Source organism: Lepisosteus oculatus, chromosome 14 (assembly GCF_040954835.1).
Source record: "Lepisosteus oculatus isolate fLepOcu1 chromosome 14, fLepOcu1.hap2, whole genome shotgun sequence".
NCBI classification, from domain to species: Eukaryota; Metazoa; Chordata; class Actinopteri; order Semionotiformes; family Lepisosteidae; genus Lepisosteus; species Lepisosteus oculatus.
Genome location: NC_090709.1, coordinates 42,139,524 through 42,152,330, shown reverse-complemented (window position 1 = coordinate 42,152,330; position 12,807 = coordinate 42,139,524). Strand labels below are relative to the sequence as shown.

The 12,807-nt window shown below is 46.4% G+C and overlaps 1 protein-coding gene and 1 long non-coding RNA gene across 2 annotated transcripts in view; both read right to left on the bottom strand.

The window, feature by feature from the left end:
- LOC138243307 (uncharacterized) overlaps positions 1-12,807 on the bottom strand; it is a 176,176-nt gene that overhangs the window by 56,825 nt on the left and 106,544 nt on the right. The window lies entirely within an intron of this gene.
- LOC107076035 (C-type mannose receptor 2-like) lies at positions 3,204-11,315 on the bottom strand. The gene is made up of 7 exons (XM_069198944.1): positions 11,279-11,315; positions 10,941-10,955; positions 8,757-9,146; positions 7,245-7,595; positions 6,412-6,500; positions 4,393-4,495; positions 3,204-3,806 (listed from the first exon to the last, which is right to left on the bottom strand). Exons 1-7 carry the CDS (start codon positions 11,313-11,315, stop codon positions 3,769-3,771), a joined length of 1,023 nt encoding a protein of 340 aa, XP_069055045.1. The 3' UTR covers positions 3,204-3,768.

Genomic DNA, 12,807 nt, shown 5'->3' with positions numbered 1-12,807 from the left:
TAGTCACCCATTCAAATCACGGGCTCAATGTCATTAGAAGGAAACTGCAGTTTGTTTTATGTTGTTCGCTTGAGCAAAGCCCTGTTACTTACCTGTAAACTCATGAATTAAACAAAATTCATGGTAGAGAAATGTGTCTCTGTATTTATACTCACAGTAGATGGTGCAGTAATGTGTCTCTGTATTTATACTCACAGTAGATGGTGCAGTAGTGATCAGTGTATTTATACTCACAGTAGATGGTGCAGTAATGTATCTCCGCATTTATACTCACAGTAGTGGGTGCAGTAATGATCAGTGTATTTATACTCACAGTAGATGGTGCAGTAATGATCAGTGTATTTATACTCACAGTAGATGGTGCAGTAAGGTGTTTCTGTATTTATACTCACAGCAGATGGTGCAGTAATGATCAGTGTATTTCTAATCACAGAAGATGGTGCAGTAATGTGTCTCTGTATTTATACTCACAGTAGATGGTGCAGTAATGATCAGTGTATTTATACTCACAGTAGATGGTACAGTAATGATCACTGTATTTCTACTCACAGTAGAAGGTGCAGTAATGTGTCTCTGTATTTATACTCACAGTAGATGGTGCAGTAATGATCAGTGTATTTATACTCACAGTAGATGGTGCAGTAATGATCACTGTATTTATACTCACAGTAGATGGTGCAGTAAGGTGTTTCTGTATTTATACTCACAGTAGATGGTGCAGTAATGTGTCTCTGTATTTATACTCACAGTAGATGGTGCAGTAATGATCAGGGTATTTATACTCACAGTAGATGGTGCAGTAATGATCAGTGTATTTATACTCACAGTAGATGGTGCAGTAATGTGTCTCTGTATTTATACTCACAGTAGATGGTGCAGTAATGATCAGTGTATTTATACTCACAGTAGATGGTACAGTAATGATCAGTGTATTTATACTCACAGTAGATGGTGCAGTAAGGTGTTTCTGTATTTATACTCACAGCAGATGGTGCAGTAATGACCAGTGTATTTCTACTCACAGTAGATGGTGCAGTAATGATCAGTGTATTTCTACTCACAGTAGATGGTACAGTAATGATCACTGTATTTCTACTCACAGTAGATGGTACAGTAATGATCAGTGTATTTATACTCACAGTAGATGGTGCAGTAAGGTGTTTCTGTATTTATACTCACAGCAGATGGTGCAGTAATGACCAGTGTATTTCTACTCACAGTAGATGGTGCAGTAATGATCAGTGTATTTCTACTCACAGTAGATGGTACAGTAATGATCACTGTATTTCTACTCACAGTAGAAGGTGCAGTAATGTGTCTCTGTATTTATACTCACAGTAGATGGTGCAGTAATGATCAGTGTATTTATACTCACAGTAGATGATGCAGTAATGATCACTGTATTTATACTCACAGTAGATGGTGCAGTAAGGTGTTTCTGTATTTATACTCACAGTAGATGGTGCAGTAATGTGTCTCTGTATTTATACTCACAGTAGATGGTGCAGTAATGATCAGGGTATTTATACTCACAGTAGATGGTGCAGTAATGTGTCTCTGTATTTATACTCACAGTAGATGGTGCAGTAATGATCAGTGTATTTATACTCACAGTAGATGGTACAGTAATGATCAGTGTATTTATACTCACAGTAGATGGTGCAGTAAGGTGTTTCTGTATTTATACTCACAGCAGATGGTGCAGTAATGATCAGTGTATTTCTAATCACAGAAGATGGTGCAGTAATGACCAGTGTATTTCTACTCACAGTAGATGGTGCAGTAATGATCAGTGTATTTATACTCACAGTAGATGGTACAGTAATGATCACTGTATTTCTACTCACAGTAGAAGGTGCAGTAATGTGTCTCTGTATTTATACTCACAGTAGATGGTGCAGTAATGATCAGTGTATTTATACTCACAGTAGATGGTGCAGTAATGATCAGTGTATTTATACTCACAGTAGATGGTGCAGTAATGATCAGTGTATTTATACTCACAGTAGATGGTGCAGTAAGGTGTTTCTGTATTTATACTCACAGCAGATGGTGCAGTAATGATCACTGTATTTCTAATCACAGAAGATGGTGCAGTAATGACCAGTGTATTTCTACTCACAGTAGATGGTGCAGTAATGATCAGTGTATTTCTACTCACAGTAGATGGTACAGTAATGATCACTGTATTTCTACTCACAGTAGAAGGTGCAGTAATGTGTCTCTGTATTTATACTCACAGTAGATGGTGCAGTAATGATCAGTGTATTTATACTCACAGTAGATGGTGCAGTAATGATCACTGTATTTATACTCACAGTAGATGGTGCAGTAAGGTGTTTCTGTATTTATACTCACAGTAGATGGTGCAGTAATGTGTCTCTGTATTTATACTCACAGTAGATGGTGCAGTAATGATCAGGGTATTTATACTCACAGTAGATGGTGCAGTAATGATCAGTGTATTTATACTCACAGTAGATGGTGCAGTAATGTGTCTCTGTATTTATACTCACAGTAGATGGTGCAGTAATGATCAGTGTATTTATACTCACAGTAGATGGTACAGTAATGATCAGTGTATTTATACTCACAGTAGATGGTGCAGTAAGGTGTTTCTGTATTTATACTCACAGCAGATGGTGCAGTAATGATCAGTGTATTTCTAATCACAGAAGATGGTGCAGTAATGACCAGTGTATTTCTACTCACAGTAGATGGTGCAGTAATGATCAGTGTATTTATACTCACAGTAGATGGTGCAGTAATGTGTCTCTGTATTTCTACTCACAGTAGATGGTGAAGTGATCAGATCACTTTATTGGCCCTATACAATGTCTCGCATGAGGAATTGGTCTTGTCGCAGACCCCAGCTGGCTCTCCATGAGACACACAGACAGGGAGAGAGAAGCTGGGGGTCAGAGCGCAGGGTCGGCCATTTATACGGCACCCCTGGAGCACCTGGGGTTCAGGGCCTCGCACAGGGGCCCCAACGGAGTAGGATTCCTCTGCCGGCCGCGGGATTTGAACTGGCAAACCCTTCCAGCCCCAGGCGCAGATCCTGAGCCACAGAGCCACCACTCTGCTCCATCAGTATTGGAGATGAATATAACAAGGAGGACTGAAAGATATTGATGGCAATCTGCAATTTTATTTGTGTCATCAGTTCAGATTAAAGAAAATGTTAACCACTATCCTCTATGTGACAGCGCATATTGGCATTCAGAGACAAGTTCAAGAAAACGCAGCTCATAGCATAAATACCCTCCCAAACAGGAACATCCAGGTGTATACATCTATGAATACTCAATAAAATATTACTGAATTATTTTAGGAGAAATAGCAGTACCAGGTAAAGAAAGGCTTAACAGTAGCTTTCAAGTGTTTTAACATTATGATCTCTCCCCATATCCATCACCTGAATTACTTAAATTGGGGAAATGTGTTTGAAGTCCAAATTCTAACAATAAATTACTTGTCTAGCGGAATAAAATTTATAGACGGTCTTTAAAAATATGCGGATCTGACTATAGGTACCGAACATTAATGGTTAAAACTCTGTTAGACAGACTAATTTACTCTCATGGGCACCATACTGTACAGCACTGGTGAAGAGTTACTGATAATTACAGCTTATACAGAGCTTGTACTTATACAGAGCAGATAGAAATTGTATTATAAAGACAAAAACAGGTTGCTGTAAAAGATCACAGAGGAATTCGTTACAGCCTGAGTGGAGAAACATTATAGATCTGCTGGTCAGGCTGATCAGACTGGAGTCCAGTTTCCAATGTAGTCACACTGCCCTGTGAGAACACATCATCACAGTTAGTATACTGATACTGACTGTACTAATAGAGCTTGGCATCACACACACACTGGACTGACAGAGCTGGACATCACACACACAAACACACACACACTGGACTGAGAGAGCTGGACATCACACACACACACTCTGGACTGACGGGGCTGGGCGTCACACACACACACTGTACAGAAATGTTTATTATACAAATGGAGCTGATGTAGACAGTTAATTTCAGAAGGCTGCTCCAGAGAACAAATCAGAGAATCACACGTATAATTTCTACCTGCTCTGACACACGAGCATTTCACAGGTTAATTAATATGCCAGAATAAAATGTCACCATTAACATTTGTGAATTGTGTGACATATATTTCAGTGCAAAAAATAAATGGGCACACATGAAATATAGTTTTAACAATAACACAGATTGTGCTATTTAGCACAAAATGTCACATACTCTTTCTAGAAAGACCCTCTCTTTATCGTGAGCAGGACTACCTACATTTTGCACAAGCCTTTACACACAGACACACAGCTTAACCTCTCCGGCATCACAGTGAAACTGGAGGCCCATATCTCACCTTGCGCTTCCTGCTCAGAGAGGAAAACCAGTCCATCCTTCTGCTCCTTCCATTTCAAACTGGTTCTGTTCATCCCAGTGTGCCTGGACAGCAGCCCCCTCATCTGGACAGACAAGAACAGCACAGACTGCCTGAGAGCAGGGCTGGATCTGGACTGGAGCACCAGCCAGCAATACTGATCCATCACCCTGAGTGTAACTAGTACAGTCTGTACACTGATCCAGTAATATTCACACAGCCCTGATCATTATAGATATATCATTCTCCATACTGTACACTGATCCAGTCATATTCACACAGCCCTGATCATTAGAGATATATAATTCTCCACACTGTACACTGATCCAGTAATATTCACACAGCCCTGATCATTATAGATATATAACTGTACACACTGTACACTGATCCAGTAATATTCACACAGCCCTGATCATGATAGATATATAACTGTACACACTGTACACTGATCCAGTAATATTCACACAGCCCTGATCATGATAGATATATAACTGTACACACTGTACACTGATCCAGTAATACTCACACAGCCCTGATCATGATAGATATATAACTGTACACACTGTACACTGATCCAGTAATATTCACACAGCCCTGATCATTATAGATATATAATTCTCCACACTGTACACTGATCCAGTAATACTCACACAGCCCTGATCATGATAGATATATAATTCTCCACACTGTACACTGATCCAGTAATATTCACACAGTCCTGATCATTAGAGATATATAATTCTCCACACTGTACACTGATCCAGTGATATTCACACAGTCCTGATCATGATAGATATATAACTGTACACACTGTACACTGATCCAGTAATATTCAAACTGTCATTATTATTATAAATATATAATTCTCCACACTGTACACTGATCCAGTAATACTCACACAGTCCTGATCATTAGAGATATATAATTCTCCACACTGTACACTGATCCAGTAATACTCACACAGCCCTGATCATTAGAGATATATAACTGTACACACTGTGCACTGATCCAGTAATATTCACACAGTCCTGATCATTTTAGATATATAATTCTCCACACTGTACACTGATCCAGTAATACTCACACAGCCCTGATCATGATAGATATATAATTCTCCACACTGTACACTGATCCAGTAATATTCACACAGTCCTGATCATTAGAGATATATAATTCTCCGCACTGTACACTGATCCAGTGATATTCACACAGTCCTGATCATGATAGATATATAACTGTACACACTGTACACTGATCCAGTAACATTCACACAGCCCTGATCATTATATATATATAATTCTCCACACTGTACACTGATCCAGTGATATTCACACAGTCCTGATCATTATAGATATATAACTGTACACACTGTACACTGATCCAGTAATATTCACACAGCCCTGATCATTATAGATATATAACTGTACACACTGTACACTGATCCAGTAATACTCACACAGTCCTGATCATGATAGATATATAATTCTCCACACTGTACACTGATCCAGTAACATTCACACAGTCCTGATCATTATAGATATATAATTCTCCACACTGTACACTGATCCAGTAACATTCACACAGTCCTGATCATGATAGATATATAATTCTCCACACTGTACACTGATCCAGTAACATTCACACAGCCCTGATCATGATAGATATATAATTCTCCACACTGTACACTGATCCAGTAATACTCACACAGTCCTGATCATGATAGATATATAATTCTCCACACTGTACACTGATCCAGTAATATTCACACAGCCCTGATCATTATAGATATATAATTCTCCACACTGTACACTGATCCAGTAATATTCACACAGTCCTGATTATAGATATATAATTCTACACACTGTACACTAGCCAACTCAATACACTCAGTGGGGTCTCTCTTAACCCAGGTTAGACATGAGCCCTGTGCAGACTCTGTCGCACTCCAGCACATAAAAACCCTGATCAGGATTCCTGGCTCTGAAGGCTGACAGCACCTACCTGGTTTAAGAGGAATTCACTCACTGCTGCATCATTAGGATTCAGCCCTTTATCCAGGCTGATTGTCACCTTCATCACCACTCTGTTGTCTGGGGAGACACAGGTAAATAATACTGCTACTACTAACAATTGCTCACACTTATATAGCGCTTTTCTGGACACTCCACTCAAAGCGCTTTACAGGTCATCGGGAATCCCACTACCGCCACCAATGTGCAGCCCCACCTGGATGATGCGACGGCAGCCATAGTGCGCCAGAACGCTCCCCACACAGCAGCTCTCAGTGGGGAGGAGAGCAGAGGGATGGAGCCAGTTCAGAGAGGGGGGTTATTAGGGGGCCATGATTGGTAAGGGACAATGGGAAATTTGGCCAGGACGCCGGGGTTACACCCCTACTCTTCTCGAGAGACGCCCTGGGATTGTTAATGACCACAGAGAGTCAGGACCTCGGTTTTACGTCTCCTCCCGAAGGACGGCGCCCGTTTACAGTCCAGTGTCCCCCGTCACTATACTGGGGCATTAGGACCCACATGGACCACAGGGTGAGCGCCCCCTGCTGGCCCCACTCACACCTCTCCCAGCAGCAACCTTAGTTTTTCCCAGGAGTCTCCCCTCCAGGTACTGACCAGGCTCACACCTGCTGAGCTCCAGTGGGGGGGGGGGGCTGCCAGCTGGGAGCTGCAGGGCGACATGGCTGCTGGTGATATAAAAACCACAGAGACTTCACCCTGTGCTCTACCGCGCCACACCTATGGGGACGAGTGAGGTTTTTCCTGGATGATGGGAGGTGCGCAACACACCAGCTCGGTCCTGACTCCCCCCTGTCAACTCACCGTTGAAGCAGAAGAAGGGGAACTTCTTGGTACAGCCTATATCGCTCCAGCGCCCCCTGGTGGTGCCCGTCAGGGCCAGGGCGGCACAGTTCTCGTTTCCGCCGGAGTTGTCGGGTTGGTTCTGATCCCAGTGGTGGAAAGTGGAGTTGCTGGGCCTCGACCACTTCCAGGGCGTGTTGAACAGGCCGATCCACACCGAGTTATTCCGCGCCGCCAGGCGGACCGCCTCGTTCTCGCTCCGGTTCCTCGCGCAGGCCAGGTCCGTGTGCTGCTCCCGGCAGTACCTCTGGGCTTCGGGAAAGGTCTTGGTCGCGTTGATCAGGAAGTAGCTCTCCGCCGGATCTCCGGAGTCTATGAGAACAGACCAGCACCCAGATCTCATTGTCAAGAATTCATCGGATTGCAGTACTGCAATGAGCCTGGGCTCTCCTCTGTGTATTGTCGTTGTGTTTTATCTCGTGTATTCTTCTTATTTATTGTCGTCCTGTAAAGCGCTTTGAGAAGCCACCTTTAAAGGCACTATATAAAATAAAGTTGTTTATTATTATTATTATTATTATCATTATCATAATATCAGAATCACAGCAGGTAGATTGCAGCGAAAGGATCTCTCCCCAGTACATCAACACCAAGCGCAAATCTCTGGAGAACTTAAAGCAATCAACCTTGCAGCACTACGTATTGATTATGTATTTCAGCAGGACGTATTTTCCGTATTCAACGCTGTGGGGGGGTGGAATAATACAACTAAAACGCTTTAGTGCACTTCTCTCATTCCACGCCCCTGTCTTGTCACTCCTACTTTCCGACATATTTTGGGGAATCTTTCCGTCTTTCCGTCTATCCGGTGTCAGAAAGCCATTTTTTCCTGGCCACTGCAAATCTCCTGCATGAGTTGAATGAGCCTGGGAGGGCTGTATACTCTGGACAACTTATCAGAGGGCACAACGTAGAGATACCAGTTCCCTGGAGACCTGGGGTGAACAAGCTGCAACCCAGAAGGCGACCCACTCCAGAATCTCACCCAGGACCCATGAACTCATTCCCCCCCCCCCGCGGTACTTTCCTTCTGAAGTCCTTTCTGTTCCTTTTGTTTCACGCGCGTGCGTCCTCAAGGGGGGGGGGGCGCTATGGAGGAAGCCAGCTCTACCGTGGTCGCCGGTCCTGTCGGTCCTGAAACCCAACTTGTCAGGAAGCCTGCTTCACCTGGGACCGACCACGGCACCCCCCGCCTCCAGGTGAAGCGGGCTGTTTCAGGCTCTGAGCCACTGCTGCGTCCCCCCTCCGGTTTTACTTGTGATCTGCTTCGCTGTAACTTGGCTGCGTCCTCTCTGGCTCTGACCTCTGAACTCGTTTCCTGACGACAATTCTGGATGGCCCTCTGCCTGTTTGCTGCCGGCTCACTAAACCGACCTGTTCCAGCTCTAAGGACTCCCACGGACCACGACTGATATTCCAGCTGTAGCAGCATAACAGCACTGCACCTGAATGAGGACAGAGCCCGTATCTCACCTTGATAGCAAATGAAGAAACGGGCAGTACTGCAAGGGCTGTCAGCCCAGAAACCGGTAGACGACATGGTCCCACAATTTTCTTTCCCTCCGGCGTTGTCTGGTTCTGTTGAAGCCCAGTTGGTGAAATTAGTCCCAGCCGGACCGTAAAGACTGATGTTCCCCATGGACCACTGCCAGCTCCACTTGTCCCGGTACAGTCCAATCCAGCCGAAATTTGGCAAAAGGTTCATCACCGCAGTCTGCAGGAGCTGCTCGTTGTCCTCTGGGCTCTCGATCACAGCCAGGTCAGTGTAGTTCTCCCTGCAGTAACTCTGGGCTTCGGTCCAGCTCTTCTCCAGGCTCACAAAGTGATACTGACGAGCGCAGCAGGAGGGGACACCCCAGAGCCCTGGAGAGAGAGAGAGAGAGAGAGAGAGAGACACACACACACACAGGGGACACACCAGGATCAGCAGAACGTCAGGGTGGAGTGGTTTGGCTCTGTGGCTCAGGATCTGCGCCTGTGGCTGGAAGGGGTTTGCCAGTTCAAATCCCGCGGCTGGCAGAGGCATCCTACTCCGTTGGGGCCCCCCTGAGCGAGGCCCTGAACCCCAGCTGCTCCAGGGGTGCTGTACAATGGCCGACCCTGCGCTCTGACCCCCAGCTTCTCTCTCTCCCTGTCTGTGTGTCTCATGGAGAGCCAGCTGGGATATGCGAACAGCCAAATTCCTAATGCAAGAAATTGTATAGGGCTAATAAAGTGATGTTATGTTATGTCAGAGAGAGAGAGAGCAGGAGCGTGTTGCACTGTCCGTTCTGAAGAGATCCACTGACTCTATCCATCCGATTTCTGCAGATCTGACCGCGAGAGACAAAGTAGAGGACACACTTGCGAAAAGCCACGCGGAAGCGCTTTTCCAACTGGGAACAGGGAACCCCCTCTGGAAGCCCTTCTTTACATACAGAGTGGTGAGAGCATGGAACAAGCTGGCCATCCAGAAGCTACCCTGTCTTCTTTCCAGACGCAGCTGAAGGAGATCCCCTCCCATCGATTAACTACTAACAGACAACTAAATAGGCTACAAGGGCTGAGTTGGGAATTTATGAGACGTCGTGGCAAATAAAACACATCTGAAAACAAATAACATTCACAAAAGATGTCACGTGTTACATATCCTAAGTAACCAGACTCTGGGTTAGAGGAGCGCAGAAATTCTCTCATGTATTTCTGTGTACACTCAAGGAGGATATCTAGATCAGTGCCTTTCTGATGTTAAATAATTCCTCTAACGTTAACAGAAGTTATATACCATCCATGCATACACGTTTTATCATCTTTTTCCAATTAGGGTCCGTGAAGGAGCTGGAGCTTATCGAGGCAAACAACAGGCACAAGGCAGGATACGCCCTGGGTGGGACACCAGTCCATCACAGGACACACACACACACCCTGGACAGGACACCAGTCCATCACAGGACACACACACTCGCACACCCTGGACAGGACAGCAGTCCATCACAGGACACACACACTCACACACACCCTGGACAGGACAGCAGTCCATCACAGGACACACACACTCACACACCCTGGACAGGACAGCAGTCCATCACAGGACACACACACTCACACACCCTGGACAGGACACCAGTCCATCACAGGACACACACACACACCCTGGACAGGACACCAGTCCATCACAGGACACACACACACTCACACACCCTGGACAGGACAGCAGTCCATCACAGGACACACACACTCACACACCCCGGACAGGACAGCAGTCCATCACAGGACACACACACACTCACACAACCTGGACAGGACAGCAGTCCATCACAGGACACACACACACTCACACCCTGGACAGGACACCAGTCCATCACAGGACACACACACTCACACACCCCGGACAGGACAGCAGTCCATCACAGGACACACACACTCACACACCCCGGACAGGACAGCAGTCCATCACAGGACACACACACACTCACACACCCTGGACAGGACAGCAGTCCATCACAGGACACACACACACCCTGGACAGGACATCAGTCCATCACAGGCCACACAAACACACACACACTCACACACCCTGGACAGGACAGCAGTCCATCACAGGACACACACACACAGGCAGAAACACAAACAAACTTACAAACCAGGGTTTGTCTCCCCAGAACACATTTAACTCACCAGCCTGTCTCCGGACTGCGGGAAGAAACCAGAGCACCAGGAGCAAACCCACACAAACACGGGGAGAACATGCAGACTCCACCCAGACAGCACCCCAGACATTAGGCAAGTGCAGAGACACAAACAGACCTCAAACCCGTGCTTTCAGGCATCTGGTTGGGGAGGGGTTACAAAATGGACTTTTAAGGACTGGTTCCTCAGATGTATTCAGTTCCAAGCAAATGGCAGAGTGAACTCGGTAGCAATTCGTGCTGCCAGGCGAGGGGAACGGGGTGCCAGATTGCACAACGGTACAACAATTCAAGTTGTTAACGCGAGCAGGAAGGGGAGGCACTGACCTGTGCAAAGCAGCGCGAGGCCGAGGTTCCAAGTCATGATTGCGATCGGCCCAGCTGCAAACGAAGGAAATAGGGATCTGCCGTTATCATCACGGGAACCCAGAAGGGCGTTCGTCACGTTTTTGCAGAAAGAGAAACATCTCGTTAACAAGGCCTTCGGTTGTGAGCTCCGGCCATGATCGTTTCGAACCCGCACTGTGGTCACGCCCCCCTGTGGTCACCTCTAGCGATGAAATTGAACCCAGTGTTTCCAGTTGTGGCCTTTTCCTCCCACCGACCACACAAACATACTGGTGGGTTAAAGTGGCCTAATGTGTGTGTGTGTGTGTGTCTGTCCTGTGATGGACTGGTGTCCTGTCCAGGGTGTGTGAGTGTGTGTCCTGTGATGGACTGGTGTCCTGTCCAGGGTGTGTGTGTGTGTGTGTGTGTGTGTGTGTGTGTGTGTGTGTGTGTCCTGTGATGGACTGATGTCCGGTCCAGGGTGTGTGAGTGTGTGTGTGTCCTGTGATGGACTGGTGTCCTGTCCAGGGTGTGTGTGTCCTGTGATGGACTGGTGTCCTGTCCAGGGTGTGTGAGTGTGTGTGTGTGTCCTGTGATGGACTGGTGTCCTGTCCAGGGTGTGTGAGTGTGTGTGTGTCCTGTGATGGACTGGTGTCCTGTCCAGGGTGTGTGAGTGGTGTGTGTGTCCTGTGATGGACTGGTGTCCTGTCCAGGGTGTGTGTGTGTCCTGTGATGGACTGATGTCCTGTCCAGGGTGTGTGTGTGTCCTGTGATGGACTGATGTCCTGTCCAGGGTGTGTGTGTGTCCTGTGATGGACTGGTGTCCTGTCCAGGGTGTGTGAGTGTGTGTGTGTCCTGTGATGGACTGGTGTCCTGTCCAGGGTGTGTGTGTGTCCTGTGATGGACTGGTGTCCTGTCCAGGGTGTGTGTGTCCTGTGATGGACTGGTGTCCTGTCCAGGGTGTGTGAGTGTCTGTGTGTGTACTGTGATGGACTGGTGTCCTGTCCAGGATGTGTGAGTGTGTGTCTCTTGTGATGGACTGGTGTCCTGTCCAGGGTGAGTGTGTGTCTCTTGCGATGGACTGGTGTCCTGTTCAGGGTGTGCATGTGTCTGTGCGTGTCCTATGAAGGACTGGTGTCCTGTCCAGAGTGTGTGTGTGTCTCTTGTGATGGACTAGTGTCCTGTGCAGGGTGTGTGTGTGTGTGTCCCCTGGGATGGACTGGTGTCCTGTCCAGGGCGTATCCTGCCTTGTGCCCGTTGCTTGCTGGGATAGACTCCAGCTGCCCCCTGTGACCCTGAATTGGAAGAAGCAGTTAGAAAATGGACTAGCTGAAATTACACTAGGACCGAGCATGAAAGGTTTGTCTTCCTCCTTCCTGCAGTGCGTTGCGAGTTTGCATCAGTGTGGTATCAGTGCAGAGATCGCGATTGACTACAGATAAGCCACTTAGATAAGAGGCATCTGCTATGCAAATAACGCCACCACAGTCTCCTCAGTCTGTGAGATTTTACTCTTGCTAGTGTCTAGA